This window comes from Trichomycterus rosablanca, chromosome 1, assembly GCF_030014385.1.
Source record: "Trichomycterus rosablanca isolate fTriRos1 chromosome 1, fTriRos1.hap1, whole genome shotgun sequence".
NCBI classification, from domain to species: domain Eukaryota; kingdom Metazoa; phylum Chordata; class Actinopteri; order Siluriformes; family Trichomycteridae; genus Trichomycterus; species Trichomycterus rosablanca.
The window spans coordinates 43,269,104-43,281,510 of NC_085988.1; the positions used below are offsets into that span (position 1 = coordinate 43,269,104).

Consider the following 12,407-nt stretch of genomic DNA (forward strand, 5'->3'; position numbering starts at 1 on the left):
ATAGAATGACTCTGTTGAGGGGCCCATAATTGTTTTTTTGCACTGGTGCCCATGAGCTCCTAGTTACGCCAGTGACCTTGACCAAACGCTAGAATTTAAATATAACGAAATACTTAAGGAAAGGTTCTGTTATATTTTATAAATGTAAATATATGATTGTAAAACGACTAAGTGAAATATGCATGGATTGTGACGTCTCTCAGGATATGTTTGAAATAAAATTGTACTGTTCATGAATGAACAACCATTTGGGAGTTCACAGAAACGACTCTGAGAAGGCCACCCCAGGATATTCCAGGACCAAGGATTCCTTAACCAAGCTTTGGCTGACTTGGAAGTGTGCTTGGGATCCTTGTTTTGCTAGAAAGTCCAACTTTCACCAAGAATCCCCTTCAAAATGCCTTGGTAATTTGGTGAATCCATGATGCCAGTCACATGGTCAAGATTGCCAGTTCCAGGCACTCAGGTGGCACAGTGGTAAAACACGCTAGCACACAGGAACTGTGAACTGAGTCGTTTAAAATGATTCACTGAAATGAGCTGAAATGACATCACTTTATCCAGCAGGGAGCAGTACTGAGCAGTACTTCTTTACGTCAGTCCCAACATGGCGGCGTCCTGTGGTCGCCACCTGTGCCGAGAGTGCCTAGCAAAATCTATTTCTATTCATAAACATACATCCCAGTTTTGGTTTCCGAGGGCTGCGTTTCACACATCCCCAAAGAGCCGAAATGGATTTTTGTCACTGCTGCACAAACGAGGCTTAATAAAGGATTCTTTTCCTCAAGACGCGGCGCAGGTACGTCTCCCACAGCTGCTTCAGTCTGCCCCTCAGACGGTGTACTGCGGGTTCGACCCGACCTCTGACAGCCTGCACGCCGGTCACCTGCTGCCCCTCATCGGCCTGCTGCACTTTCGCAACGCCGGACACCACGTTATCGCCCTGATCGGAGGAGCCACGGCGAGGATCGGTGACCCGAGTGGCAAGAACAAGGAAAGAGATCGTTTGTCCTCATCTGTAGTGGAGAGCAATGCGAGGTCTGTACTGGACAGCCTGCACCAAATCTTTACCAATCATGAGCTGTATTTCTGCAGCGATCCTCACAAACTGGGTAGCATGCGCGTCCTGAACAATGCGAGTTGGTACAGGGACTGGAACGTGGTGGAGTTTCTGGCTGAAACAGGACGGTATTTCCGTATGGGCACCCTGCTCAGTAGGCACAGTGTGCAGTCAAGGTTAAAGAGTGCCGAGGGTATGAGCCTGACTGAGTTCTCCTACCAGCTCTTCCAGGCCTTTGACTTCTATTACCTCAACCAGGTAGGAAGTATTCAACCCCTTCCACAGAATATTTATTGATGCATGTAATCCATTTTAATAAACCATAAGTTTGATATTCAGTAAAAAAAATCATCTAGTTGTTTTGAAAAATGTCAATGTGTGCTAATATTCAAGCCTCAGTACTTGGTGAAACATCTTTTTGCTTTGATAATCTCTAGTCAGAGATTTCAGTAAGTACTAACAAGCATCTAGTCACCTGATGCTTTCTTTAAGCCTGACAAATGATTTTCTCTGGGATTTTAATCTGGACTGAGAAGGCCACCCCAGGATATTCCAGGACCAAGGATTCCTTAACCAAGCTTTGGTTGACTTGGAAGTGTGCTTGGGATCCTTGTTTTGCTGGAAAGTCCCATTTTCACCAAGCTTCACCTTCAAAATGCCTTGGTAATTTGGTGAATCCGTGATGCCAGTCACATGGTCAAGATTGCCAGTTCCAGGCACTCAGGTGGCACAGTGGTAAAACACGCTAGCACACCAGAGCTGACATTTCGAACTCGTCAGTTCGAAACCCAGCTCTGCCATCTGGCAGGCTGGGCGCCTACATGAACAACGACAGGCTGTTGTTCAAGGGCAGGGTGCCGGAGGGGACCACATAACTTATGCAATTACAATCTCAGCTGGCTGATTGATGGCACCTGCACAGAGACAAGGGATAATGCGTTGATCAGGGTGTGGCTTTCTGTACACAAAGCTGATCCGCATATGAACTCGCCTCATGTAGGAGAAAAGATGCAGTCGGCTACTGCACTCGTGTCGGAGGGGGGCGTGTGTTAGTCTCGGCTCTCCTCAACCAAAGTGGAGATTGACATCAGTGGGGTGATTGGATACGACTAGATTGGGGGGGAAATGCAAAAAAAAGATTGCCAGTTCCTGCAACTGAAAACATCCTCACAAAACACTGACCCACTCCCATTCTTTTATGTGGGCAAAGTATTCTTCTGGTGATCCTGACTCACTGCTGATCCACATGGCCAAGCAGTTCTAGTTTTGATTCATCACTTCATAGAACTTTGTCCCAAAGCTTCCCAGTCATATCCCAATTCTTTCAAATTTCTTTCAGCTTTAAAGTCTGCGGTTGTTAATTGATTCTTTTATGGTTGCCATTGACACATTTTTCCCAGCATGCATTAAGTCATAGGAGTTTTGCAGTAAAGCTGTTTTTTCTTGTTGCTCTGGTAAGATGGCAAAGGCCTCTGGATAAAATGTTGGGCTTTCACCCACAGCCAGGAAGGTTTGCTGCTGCATTATCAGTTAGTAATTTTTGGATAATGCTCACGCTGATATTTTTAGGAATGTTCAAGGTCTTGGAAATGTTCCTATACCCATTGCCTTTTTGGTACTTTGAATTAATTTCCTTTACTTTTGTGTCAGCTCCGTAGTTGTATGTCACATTGTTAACAAAAACACATTGAAACTATTGCTGTAAACATTGTACATACGTAGGGTTACTACACCTAACAATATTGTATCATTGTCATATCATTTATCCCTAACCCTAGATGCATGGATGCAGGATCCAGCTGGGTGGAACAGATCAGCTTGGGAACCTGATGTCAGGACATGAGTTCATTCACAAGTAAGTAATTAAGGCATATAAAAATTAACAAAGAATAAAACAACCCCATGGTGTTACTCTCTGTCCCTCTTCCATGCATTTACAGGGTTATTTCAAGCATCTGGCAGTACCAGGTTATTGACATTTTCTATTTGTTTTAGATTAGATTAATTTGTTTTAGATTAGATCAATTTAGATGAGATCAGCTACTTTTCCATTACACACTACTCTACAGTACAATATGCTACACATCTCACTCTAAAACTAATTGTATTGTACCTTAGTAGGAAAAGTTCACTTAAGGTAAGGCTGTGACGCCATTCACCACAGGATGCTGAGAGCAAATACTGAAAAAATAGATTGCTGTAAAGTTGGTTTTATATTGGACATTTGATAATCACATCATTCAGGGTCAGTAAATATCCAAAAACTAATATACACAGTCAAGTCACATTATTATGACCACCAGCTAATATCCAGAGTAACCGCCGTGTGCAGCACAGACAGCTGGAGGGTTTGTGGGGGGAGCGAACACGACGACCAGGGTGGTCCCACAGATGCTCATTTTGGTTCAAGTCTATGGAATAATGGGGCCAGGGTAGTACTTGGAAGTCTTGGTCATGGTTGGCTCTTTCAACCATTGTCGGACATTTCATGGTCTGACCACTGTAGACCATCAAAGTTCAAACGGGTTCCCATAACTTGTCTCATGGGGCTTATAGCACATTTTGGTGATGCAGAACACAAGAAGGACAACGTATCAGTCATTTATTTTGGCAGTTGCTAAACAAACGTTGGAAGGTAATCATATTTAGGGTAAAGCTAGTCAATAAGAACACCTACTAGAAAACGATTTAGCAAAAGATTAAAAATTAAAACATGCTACAGAAAATTGTATATCTTTGTGTTAAATATGTGAATGTAAATACAATCGTTTGTTTATTTTAAAAGTACATTAGATTCCTTTAAGTGTAGGAAAAAAGTGATTTTGCATTTTGCTCATGACTGACTGGAATTACCACATCTATCTCTTGTCAGCTGACTAATAATTTATTTGAAGTTTAGCTTTGTTAAAACCTTTTATTGAGTAACAATCTGTCTTAATATCAATGGCAAAAAGGTTTCTGACAGATGCTTAAAATGTCCTTCTAATCTCGCTGAAGGACAGGACTTCCTTTCTCTATTTGTTTTTCCTATTTAAAACTGAACTTTTACATCCATTAAAGTAAAATCAGAGCAGGATTGTAAGGTACTTGCAGTAAAGCCTGTATGTTATCAGAGCTAATTGTTGTTTCTTCCTGCAGGAAGTCAGGAGAAGAGGTTTATGGACTGACACTACCACTGTTGACCACATCAGTGGGAGATAAACTCGGAAAGACGGCAGGAAATGCTGTGTGGCTGAACCGGGATAAAACGTCTCCCTTTGAATTTTACCAGTACTTCCTCAGACTACCGGACAGCGTTATAGAGAGGTAGGATAAAAAGTCACTTTAAACTTGTTCTGAAGTCCATAAAGTGCTTCCTGTTTTAAACTCCACAAGAATCTCATATACATCCATGGTACTCTATGGTAGGGTACATTTTTAAATCCCTGATCTCACAGTTTGTGGTTGTTTCCGTTGCCAAGTGACCCCTGCTGTACCTAAGCACCTCTGCTAAAAATGGTTATCCTTATTGACCAGGGACCAAGCATACCAAAGCTGGCTGTAGAGGTGGGACATGTGCAGACCGTTTATCAAACGGAATTGCCACTGAAGACATTGCCACTGTGAGACAATACAAGGGCCATATTTTAAATCCCACTGCATTAAATTCAATACGATAAAGAATTAATGCAATACAACATTTTTTTTTGCTGATGTATGGTGCAGCATAAAGAGGAGAATCAGATTTTGGTGATCACAGACTATTAACCCTCCTATTACCTTTGGGGTCAATTTGACCCCATTCAATGTTTAACGTCTTTACATTTTTGCTTCATATTTGATGACTTTTCCTAATTTAATGGGGACAACTGGGTAAACATAAAATTAACATGATGTTATGTTTTCAATGTCCTGTACACATGTTCTACGCATCTGTGTTCTTTGGGGTCAATTTGACCCCAGGCTGTTTTAGCTGTATAAAACATATAAAAAAATTTTTTTTATAATTTTTTTATATACATTTTTTTTATAATGATTTGTTTATTTTTTAAAAGGCTATTTAGATGGTCAATAAACAAACAAAAAGTATGTGACATAAATTTGGGTAACAATTTTAATTATAATCATTTTCTGGAGATTTAAATTGCTGGGGTCAAATTGACCCCAAGCATAAAAAGTGTTAGTAAATTTGAAGGTAATAGGAGGGTTAAACAGTTGTTTCATATCAAGCAAGACAAAACATCTACTTGCAAAATTGTAACAGTTAGGGTCGTTCATAGGAAAGCTGATAGTACACAGAGGTAAACCAGTACAAACCAGTATTGATGTGTGCATTTTAATTGTTTGGACATGATAATACTGGAAATATTATCAACAGTCTCTATGTTTAACATGACCACTGTAGATAACGTTGCATTGCTATGCATTAGCACTAACCATCAGAATATGAATTCTAGCCATCTGAAGCTGTTCACCTTTCTGCCGCTGACTGAGGTGGAGAAGGTAATGGAACAGCAGAGGGCAGATCCAGGCAAGAGGACAGCACACAAACGCCTTGCTGCTGAGGTCACCAAACTGGTGCATGGCAAGGAAGGACTGGAGAGTGCCAAGCGGTAACATTATTCCTCAATTATAGAATGAAATGTCTTTGCCATTATGGCATGGTGGGGTTTTTTGTTGCACACTGCTCTAAATCACAAAATTCTGCATCTCATTGTGAAAGATACTTGAAGGGCAGTAACTGTACACCTTAAGATCTTCATCTGTCTGATTGGTATACTGTATTTTCAGTGGGTTTAGACACTTAAGCAATCACAATGAATAATAATAATAATAATAGAATTTTATTTATAAGCGCCTTTCAGGTCACCCAAGGACACTGTACAATTCAAATATGAGCAAAAACAAATGACAACCAATAAGGTACATTATAACAGATTAATACAGGGAACACAGAACAGCACAACAAGCCAGAGAATCAAGTATAAAAGGAATAAAATAAAATAATAACTTTAAAAATAAGAAAATAAAAAGATTAAGAGACCAGGAATAAAAAGAGTACAGAGGTTAAGATAAAAACTATAAACTATGGAACGCAGTCCTATAAAGATGAGTTTTTAAGTGAAAGTGAAAACATGTTTAGAGTGAATCTCTTGTTTACAGAATGATTTAGAACTTTTATTCAGTACCTTGGCATCAATTAGGTTACAGTCTTTTTGAAAGTGCCACATGCCAGACCAACAAAGTACATGAGGCAAATCCCATCACGGAGAAAAAATGGCAATGACAATCCATCTCATATAGCTGGGACCAGACGGTGAACACACAGTGCCGTATTGGACACGCCAGACTGACTTATGTTGTTAATAAGAGGCAAAGCTGCCAAAATACTGCATAACATGTGACCTATTTCTGTATCACATGTGACCATGAAAGACAACAGTTCCCAACAGCAAACACCATTAAGGAAATATTTAGCATAAAGGAACCCCTAAAGTTCCTTTTAATAACAAAGCTGAAGTCACACATATAACAGTCATACATTGTCAACAATCTTTACTAAATACAGCAAAATTACAACATGTTTTTAACATATAAAACTCTTTTCACAACCATTCCTGACATGAACATGGTCCATTGGCAGACTAAACTATAGAACTTAACTCTAACCCTACCAGTTTTGCTTTTATTACTTTTTTTTCGCCCTTATAAACTCAGGTGTGACTTTCCAACCTACACTGATCAGCCATAACATTAAAACCAGTTTCTACACTCACTGTCCATTTTATCAGCTCCACTTACCATATAGAAGCACTTTGTAGTTCTACAATTACTGACTGTAGTCCATCTATTTCTTTACATACCTTTTTAGCCTGTTTTTACCCTGTACTTCAATGCTCAGGACCACCACAGGACCACCACAGAGCAGGTATTATTTAGGTGGTGAATGATTCTCAGCACTGCAGTGACACTGACATGATGGTGGTGTGTTAGTGTTCGTTGTGCTGGTATGAGTGGATCAGACACAGCAGCGCTGATGGAGTTTTTAAATACCGTGTCCACTCACTGTCCACTCTATTAGACACTCCTACCTAGTTGGTCCACCTTGTAGATGTAATGTCAAAGACGATCGCACATCTATTGCTGCTGTTCGAGTTGGTCATCTTCTAGACCTTCATCAGTGGTCACAGGACGCTGCCCACGGGGCGCTGTTGGCTGGATATATTTTTGGTTGGTGGACCATTCTCAGTCCAGCAGTGACAGTGAGGTGTTTAAAAACTCCATCAGCGCTGCTGTGTGTTATCTACTCATACCAGCACAACACACACTAACACACCACCACCATGTCAGTGTCACTGCAGTGCTGAGACAGACCCACCACCCAAATAATACCTACTCTGTAGTGATCCTTAACTCTAAAACCACATTTTCACTTTGTCATTATGGGTGATTAGTTGAATATTGATGGGTAAAATTATATTGAATACATTCCTAACCCACTGTATATAACATGGCTATTTGTGGCACTGCAGGGAGAGTGATACTTTTTCTGGTTATCTGCTAGGTTGCTTACGACTGTGAAAGCAGCATCATGACTTGTTCCAATTTTGACTTACCTTAATAATATTGTATTAGAAATGTACACTGAGACACACCGACTCCTAAAAAATGAGCATTTATTAACAATACATTTTGAAACTGAATGAATGTATGGCAATTTTTAACCATAGCTTATTTTTATCACTTTTTGATGGTTATTTTTTATAACATGTCATTATGGAATAGCTGCTGCTTTATTTCCTCCCTGATTAGATAACAAAACATTTGTTGTATCCAGAAGATAAATTGCTGATAAAACAATGTGAGAATTTCAAGCTGTTAATCATAAACAATGCTGCAGATACAGTAGATGGTGGATTATGTATAACTTATGTATAACTCTGTGTGTCTTCAGGTGCAGCAACGCACTATACCACAGCAGCACTGAGGCTCTGGAGCAGATGGATGATGATGAGCTAAAGGAGTTGTTCAGAGAAGCTCCGTTTAAGGAGTTCTTTCTGGAGCCAGGGACCACAGTACTGGATGCCTGTAGCAGGATCCAGGCCATTCCTGAAGGACCCAGAGGGTATTTATCCATTTAATTATTCTCCGCAGTTCTTTAATATTAGACACATATTAGACAGTAACACGCACAAACGGTCAGTTATGATTTCAACAGTACATAAATACATTGCAGTACGATCATATTACCAACAATATGGGAACACCCATCCTAATGATTAGGTTGAGATGTTAAGCCACAACCGTTGACACATTAAGGAAATAAACAATTCAATAGAAAAGACCATTATGCTTGAACGGTTGAAATTAAAGATGACTGCAAGCAACAAGATACAGTAGATAGATACAATAAGATGAATAATAAGTAAACTATTAAGAAGCCTGAAGACCCATACAGAAGACAAGATAACATGGAGAAACACTATTCATATGGTCGCCAGGAGAATTGACTTTACAACAAACAGTTTTGATAATAATAAAATTGCTTACATGCATAAAATTTTACATTACATTAAAAAAAAATTATGCACCTTCTAAATACATTGAGTTTTACTAAAAGCCATGCCTTCTTGCTCACTATCGGTGCCTGACGTTTTAACTCAAATCTTGTTTAAAAAATAGCCTTTTGAATGTCTTTCAGGAAGAGTAGAAGTTGTAATAGCTACAAAGTGTTACTGTGCAAGCATAAGCACAAGTTTTGAGTCGTCTTGACTTGCATTTTTTGTTGTGGATTTGATTGTCAATGGATATAATTGCCATCAGTCTACACTTCACCCCCCATAATGGCAATGTGAAGACATGTGTTTGGAGTTTCTTACACCTGGGTCTATAACTGCCCACAATTTAGACCACAGTTAGTCTAGATGAGAACCAAGCCATTAAGTCCATGGAACTGTCTGTATGTACATCTATGTAATAAAATTGTGGTAAGGCATAGATCAGGGCAAAGATATACAGTGTATCACAAAAGTGAGTACACCCCTCACATTTCTGCAAATATTTTATTATATCTTTTCATGGGACAACACTATAGACATGAAACTTGGATATAACTTAGAGTAGTCAGTGTACAACTTGTATAGCAGTGTAGATTTACTGTCTTCTGAAAATAACTCAACACACAGCCATTAATGTCTAAATAGCTGGCAACATAAGTGAGTACACCCCACAGTGAACATGTCCAAATTGTGCCCAAAGTGTCAATATTTTGTGTGACCACCATTATTATCCAGCACTGCCTTAACCCTCCTGGGCATGGAATTCACCAGAGATGCACAGGTTGCTACTGGAATCCTCTTCCACTCCTCCATTATGACATCACGGAGCTGGTGGATGTTAGACACCTTGAACTCCTCCACCTTCCACTGGAGGATGCGCCACAGGTGCTCAATTGGGTTTAGTCCATCAACTTTACCTTCAGCTTCCTCAGCAAGGCAGTTGTCATCTTGGAGGTTGTGTTTGGGGTCGTTATCCTGTTGGAAAACTGCCATGAGGCCCAGTTTTCGAAGGGAGGGGATCATGCTCTGTTTCAGAATGTCACAGTACATGTTGGAATTCATGTTTCCCTCAATGAACCGCAGCTCCCCAGTGCCAGCAACACTCATGCAGCCCAAGACCATGATGCTACCACCACCATGCTTGACTGTAGGCAAGATACAGTTGTCTTGGTACTTCTCACCAGGGCGCCGCCACACATGCTGGACACCATCTGAGCCAAACAAGTTTATCTTGGTCTCGTCAGACCACAGGGCATTCCAGTAATCCATGTTCTTGGACTGCTTGTCTTCAGCAAACTGTTTGAGGGCTTTCTTGTGCGTCAGCTTCCTTCTGGGATGACGACCATGCAGACCGAGTCGATGCAGTGTGCGGCGTATGGTCTGAGCACTGACAGGCTGACCTCCCACGTCTTCAACCTCTGCAGCAATGCTGGCAGCACTCATGTGTCTATTTTTTAAAGCCAACCTCTGGATATGACGCCGAACACGTGGACTCAACTTCTTTGGTCGACCCTGGCGAAGCCTGTTCCGAGTGGAACCTGTCCTGGAAAACCGCTGTATGATCTTGGCCACCATGCTGTAGCTCAGTTTCAGGGTGTTAGCAATCTTCTTATAGCCCAGGCCATCTTTGTGGAGAGCAACAATTCTATTTCTCACATCCTCAGAGAGTTCTTTGACATGAGGTGCCATGTTGAATATCCAGTGGCCAGTATGAGAGAATTGTACCCAAAACACCAAATTTAACAGCCCTGCTCCCCATTTACACCTGGGACCTTGACACATGACACCAGGGAGGGACAACGACACATTTGGGCACAATTTGGACATGTTCACTGTGGGGTGTACTCACTTATGTTGCCAGCTATTTAGACATTATTGGCTGTGTGTTGAGTTATTTTCAGAAGACAGTAAATCTACACTGCTATACAAGCTGTACACTGACTACTCTAAGTTATATCCAAGTTTCATGTCTATAGTGTTGTCCCATGAAAAGATATAATGAAATATTTGAAGAAATGTGAGGGGTGTACTCACTTTTGTGATACACTGTAACATTAAATCTAAGGTTTAGTGGCCTTAATTATTATTTTAAAATGGAAGAAGTTGGGCACAACATTTCTTGAGGTGGCTGTCCAGCCAAATTGGATTCTTTTTTACCTATCTGACTAATGCTCTTTTTGCCCAAAAGCCCAACAATCACTATAAAAGGGCACCAAAAGTTCTTCGCAGAGAATCTTCTAGATGGACAACTATCTCTGCAGCACTTTAGAAATCCGTCCTTTTGTGGAAGAGCAGTAAGACAGAAGCAAACAGTTAATGACAGCCACCTTGGACATTGCTAAACAGCATGCAAATAAAAAAAATTAGACTTTGTGAGCAAAACAGCAAGCACTGTGTCTGAAAAAGATGCACTGCGAATCACCTGGCTAATACCATTCCTACAGTAAAATATGGTGGGAAAGCATCATGCTATGGAAAACTGGTAAGAACTGAGTGATGGATGAATGGATGAACTTTCTTGGAGAAAAAAAAAAACATCCAGCGTTAACAAAAACTCAGACTTGGTTGACAGTTCACCTTTCATCACAAACCAACACAAATGTAACACAAGCTAAAAGAGTTTGCTTCATATGCTAAGTTCACAGAGGTGATCTTGTAAAGCAAAATGGTAAGAGCTGGTCAGTGGTACATGGTAATTTAAAAATAAAATTAAAGAGTGGGGTTGTTTTGTTTTTTTCTTTAGTAATCTTCTATATCTACAGTGTAAAGTGTTTGATTGTTTGAGCAAACATGGCATGTGCTGATATGCATTTCAAAGAAGCCGTCAATAAGTGTGTGGAACCGTGGCTGTATGATCTTTATACGATGATTTTCTCAGTGATTTGTTCTGTGTTTCAGGTATCAGATGATAACTGATGGTGGTGTGTGGATTAACCACCAGAGGGCAACAAACCCAGAGCAAGTACTGGTACCAGATCAGCACATCCTGTCTAATGGACTCAGTCTGATCCGAGTGGGCAAAAAGAACTTCTACATTATTAAGTGGCTCAGTATGTGATTGGCATCCTTAAAACAGGAGTTTACAGACCCGAAGTTGTACTGGGCATAGACTGACACTCCATGCCACTGACACCTAGTACACCTCATTCCTGAGGTGTATGGAATTGCAAGGCCTGATCTGTGGGCTTGCAAGGTCACTAGCTGGAGGACAGGAGAAGCGGCACCGAGACCTGTGCGGATCTATCAAGGAACAGAGAAGATTATATCGAATTTCCTACCAAAACGTAAAGAAGCAACTTACTGTTTGAGTTGATGTGTGTTTGTAGTGTTGTCTGAGAAATTGTATTTGGTTAATTGATTGAGTAACGTTATGCTCCAAGTAATTATTACAATTTTTGGATGATGGTTTTAAAATAAACGTGATACCAGACTTCTCCACTAGATGCCACTAAAGTTTTTTTTGGATTCACCCACCTTAACAACTCGCCTTCAGAGAGGTTATTCTTAACCATTTTTAAAATGATTTTCTTTAATGTCTTTCTTATTTTCAGAAATATCCTCTCCCTTCAGGTGATTCTTTTTTGCAACACATCTTGCATAAAGTGAATAGGGAATTTTCAAAAAGTGTATATATTTATTATATATTATATATACACATATACGTATATATATATATATATATATATATATATATACAGTGTATCACAAAAGTGAGTACACCCCTCACATTTCTGCAGATATTTAAGTATATCTTTTCATGGGACAACACTGACAAAATGACACTTTGACACAATGAAAAGTAGTCTGTG

General features: G+C 40.1%; 1 protein-coding gene across 1 annotated transcript; it reads left to right on the top strand.

The window, feature by feature from the left end:
* The first annotated feature begins 607 nt into the window (after positions 1-607).
* On the top strand, positions 608-12,032 carry yars2 (tyrosyl-tRNA synthetase 2, mitochondrial). The gene is made up of 6 exons (XM_063003186.1): positions 608-1,318; positions 2,839-2,915; positions 4,199-4,366; positions 5,497-5,652; positions 7,995-8,165; positions 11,497-12,032. Exons 1-6 carry the CDS (start codon positions 608-610, stop codon positions 11,654-11,656), a joined length of 1,443 nt encoding a protein of 480 aa, XP_062859256.1. The 3' UTR covers positions 11,657-12,032.
* Positions 12,033-12,407: the final 375 nt, after the last annotated feature.

Coding starts and splice junctions, on each gene's coding strand:
- yars2 (XM_063003186.1), top strand. CDS start 608: ATGGCGGCGTCCTGTGGTCGCCACCTGTGCCGAGAGTGCCTAGCAAAA. Junction 1,319..2,838: donor ACTTCTATTACCTCAACCAG/GTAGGAAGTATT, acceptor CCCTAACCCTAG/ATGCATGGATGCAGGATCCA. Junction 8,166..11,496: donor ATTCCTGAAGGACCCAGAGG/GTATTTATCCAT, acceptor TCTGTGTTTCAG/GTATCAGATGATAACTGATG.